We start from the raw sequence: 4044 nt of genomic DNA, 5'->3' as shown, positions 1-4044 counted from the left end.
ACAGGGTTTCACCATGTTGACCAAGATGGTCTCAATCTCTTGACCTCATGATCTGCCTGCCTTGGCCCCCCAAAATGCTGGGATTACAGCCATGAGCCACTGCACCCAGCCTACTTTAAAAAAAAAAAAAGAAATGCCATTAGAGATTATTCTGAAATAAGCACCTTTGTCCAATATTTTATTGACTTATTTAACACTATTAAGTGTAATTAGAAATAATAACATTGTGTTTCTCTGAAAGTGTCTAATTTGCTCTTTTCCCCACATGGACAATTAGTTCAAATGTATAGGAGGAAGCATCTATGAAGAACTTAGGAACACTCAGAAAGAAGAGCAGACAGGTGTCTACTTGAGGCCGGATGGTGGGAGGAGGGAGAGGGGCAGCAAAGATAACTATTGGATACTCGGCTTAATACCTGGGTGATGAAATAATCTGTACAACAACCCCCATAGCACGAGTTTACCTGTGTAACAGACCTTCACATGGACCCCTGAGCCTAAAATAAAAGTTTTTTAAAAAGGTAGGTGCGATGGCTCATGCCTGTAAACCCAGCACTTTGGGAGGCCGAGGTGGGAGGATCACTTGAGGTCAGGAGTTCTAGATCAGCCTAGCCAACATGGTGAAACCCTATCTCTACAAAAAATACTAAAAAAAAAGTTGGGTGTGGTGGCACGTGCCTGTAATCCCAGCTATTTGGGTGGCTGAGGCAGGAGAATAGCTTGAACCCAGGAGGTGGAGGGTGCAGTGAGCCAAGATTGTGCCACTGTACTCCAGCCTGGGCGACAGAGCAAAACCCTGTCTCAAAAAAAAAAAAAAAAGAGGCATATATGGAAAAATAACACAGAAGAAGCATCTGAGATCCAGGTCACAGCCTCACTGTGTTATTGAAAGTCCTCATTTCTACAGATCAATGTCACGCAATGTTTTTCTCTCTCTTTTGTGCAACTGGGAAGCTTTAGGTTTGGGGTTTGGTGGGTGCAAAGATGAAATTCATGCTGTGCATGATTTGTGCACTGGCAAAACACCAACGTGTCTTATCAACATTTCCAAGGAGAATTTGCTCCTGGGAAAAGTCGGCAGGGTCCAGAGAGCAACAGGATCATAAAGCCAGGCAGGCCCAGAGGAGAAACAGCCGGTCTCACCGGCACAGAGCAGGACTCAGGTGTCACTTGGGAGGTAGAGAGTACCTGTTCTCCCACCTGAACAAGGATGGAGAACAAAGAGACGGGAACCCCTCCACTCATTCCATCCAGGGAGGGGGTAAGTGCCAAGACTAGGAAACTGTCCCTGTCCCTGTCCCTCTCCCACCAGCCGTGCAGCTCTGTGGAGGGAGGAGAAGGCCCTGGAATGCTTCTAGCAAGGAAGGGGTAGTGTGCCCCCGTTTCCTGCAGGATAACCAGACCTGGGAGAGCCATGTGGAGAAGCAGCTATCCTCAAATCTCCTGGCTCAGACATGGGCCAGACAAGTTTAGTGAATGCTAGGAGAGCGGATGGTGCTGGAGATGCCTCTCTCCCTTCCGTCCCTGCTCCCCTCCGCTTCCCCACCCTTAAAGAGCAAAGAGAGTTGGCTTCCGAAGAATGCCTGAATCCTGCCCTTCTCTGTCTGGTTGTTCCTGGGTGTGCAAAGCTATGGGGTGTGGGCAGCCAGGCAGCTAAGGGTGAGGACTGGGGTGAGGACATGTGGCCAGGAGTGGCGGGTGGAGGTGGCAGTGGGGAGGGGGCGTGTACCAGAGCCTTTGCTCTAGGACATTGTCACAGAACCCGCCCTACCTGCTCCTCAGACTTTGGCCCTCAGGCCAGTTCCTCTCCAAGCTACCCTGGGTGTTGTGGCAACCATGGAAAGCCACGGCCCTGAGCACAGGGGATTGCCTGGCTTTTCCTAAGGGCCTTCTCTAGAGCCAGAGGCCAGCGGTGGGTCCGTCTGTCTGGGATGCCCTTCCCCCACAACGCCCGCACGGCTGTTCCCTCTAATCCACTCTGGTCCCGGCTCAAAGGGCATCTGCTCAGAGATGCCTTCCCTGCCTTGCTCAGCCTACTGAACATGGGCCCTCATTGCCCACAGGCTGCTACCCCAACCATCACCCTGTTTTAGTGTCCTCACAGCATTCTATTTGGAATTACCACCCTTGTCTCTTTTTTTTTGGAGGGGGGTGGGCTCCCCTCACTAGAAAGTGAGCTTCTTAAAGGCAGTGTTGCTGGGCCTCTTTCCCAAAGCGTCCCCTACTTCACACTTGGTCTCCAGGGCCTAGCACAGTGCCAGGAGCATAGGAGGTGCTCAGGCCTGCGCCACCTCCTCCTCCTTCCTGGGGCACAGGCTGGGCTCTCCCATCCCTCACTTCCAACCCAGGCTAGAGGGAGGGGAAGGCCCAGCCACCCCACTTCCGGAGGCCCAAGCCCACAGCATCCCAACCTTGGACTCATCTCCCACAGGGGCTCCAGCTCACGCTGCTGCTTACGACACTGAGCAGCGCCTTTGGCTCAGCCTTCCAGTACGGCTACAACATCGCTGTGGTCAACACGCCGCACAAGGTGGGCACACGGAGGGCCGGGCAGCAGCTGACCCGGGTCATGGGTGGAAGGCAGTGACCATCTTCATCCATGGAGGCCGCCATCTTGCCTCATGGAGGCCATCATCTTGCCCCATGGAGGCCACCATCTTGCCTCATGGAGGCGCCATCTTGCCCTAGTCCCCTGGATGCCCACGGCTGGAGACCAGGGCGTGGCAGGAGGTATTTCTCCCTGGAGTGTCATCCTTTCCAGGCACATTGGGATGCTGGGGGATCTGGATTCCCAGCCCAGTCTTTTTGGGCCTCAGGTCCTACTGCTCTCACACTGGGGAGGCTCCTTGTTGATTGGAAAGAGAATGGGGTCAGAGATTGAACTCTGTGGCATTTAGGGATTGGGGCAAAGGGGAACAAAGGAAAAAGAGAAAGGGCCCTTGTCACGTGTGGGAGAACTTGAAGGCAGAGTGTTCCCAAAGCCTAGTAAAGAATGAAAGTCAAGGAGGGAGGGACAGCCTGTGCTGATGAGTTCTGATGAGTACTGAGAACTGACCACAGGCTGGACCTTGGTATATGTATATGTTTATACTTGTATACATATATTAGCATGTCTGCATACACTGTATTACATATTTGTGTGGATTGCATATATGTACATATATTAGTGTACTTACAATTATTACCATGGATGGAGCCTCTGTGTCAAACAATGTGCCAACACTTAATCACATTTAATGCTCACATATTCTTTATGAGGTACATTTTGTTTCTATAATTGATTAGGAAATTAAGGTTTCTGGAGGTTCTATAACTTGCCTGAAGTCACACAGTTAGTAAGAATATTTCCTGGGCCAGGCGTGTGGTGGCTCACACCTGTAATCCCAGCACTGTGGGAGGCCAAGGTGGGCAGATCACCTGAGGTCAGGAGTTCAAGACTAGCCTGACCAGTAAGGTGAAACCCCATCTCTACTAAAAATACAAAAATTAGCTGGGCGTGGTGGTGGGTGTTTGTAATTCCAGGAGGAATTACACGGGAGGCTGAGACAGGAGAATCGTTTGAACCTGGGAGGCAGAGGTTGCAGTGAGCCAAGATGGCACCACTGCACTCTGGCCTTGGGGGCAGAGGGAGATTCCGTCTCAGAAAAAAAAAAAAAAGAAAAAAAAGAATATTTCCCGTGGTGCCTCTGACAGAGTAAGTCTCTCAAAAGTAAATTTAAATTTTTTGTTTCTTTTCTTTTCTTTTTTTTTATTTTTTTTTGAGACAGAGTTTCACTCTTGTTACCCAGGCTGGAGTGCAATGGCGTAATCTCGGCTCACCGCAACTTCCACCTCCCGGGTTCAGGCAATTCTCCTGCCTCAACCTCCTGAGTAGCTGGGATTACAGGCACGCGCCACCATGCCCAGCTAATGTTTTGTATTTTTAGTAGAGACAGGGTTTCACCGTGTTGACCAGTATGGTCTCGATCTCTTGACCTCGTGATCCACCCACCTCGGCCTCCCAAAGTGCTGGGATTACAGGCTTGAGCCACCGCGCCCAGCGAA

At 50.8% G+C, this 4044-nt stretch overlaps 1 protein-coding gene across 3 annotated transcripts in view; it reads left to right on the top strand.

Moving 5' to 3' along the window:
- Positions 1 to 1122: 1122 nt before the first annotated feature.
- SLC2A7 (solute carrier family 2 member 7) overlaps positions 1123 to 4044 on the top strand; it is a 25051-nt gene continuing 22129 nt past the window's right edge. For 2 of the 3 annotated variants that reach the window (XM_037730893.1, XM_017503279.2), the window contains exons 1-2: positions 1123 to 1261; positions 2432 to 2530. In XM_037730893.1, the coding sequence (XP_037586821.1) occupies positions 1211 to 1261; positions 2432 to 2530 (150 nt within the window). In that variant the 5' untranslated portion in view covers positions 1123 to 1210. The remainder of the gene's footprint in view (positions 1262 to 2431; positions 2531 to 4044) is intronic. The other variant, XM_037730892.1, reaches the window with a different exon arrangement.

This window comes from Cebus imitator, unplaced genomic scaffold, assembly GCF_001604975.1.
Source record: "Cebus imitator isolate Cc_AM_T3 unplaced genomic scaffold, Cebus_imitator-1.0 Scaffold15, whole genome shotgun sequence".
Classification (NCBI taxonomy): domain Eukaryota; kingdom Metazoa; phylum Chordata; class Mammalia; order Primates; family Cebidae; genus Cebus; species Cebus imitator.
This window is presented reverse-complemented; position numbering and strand designations above follow the sequence as displayed.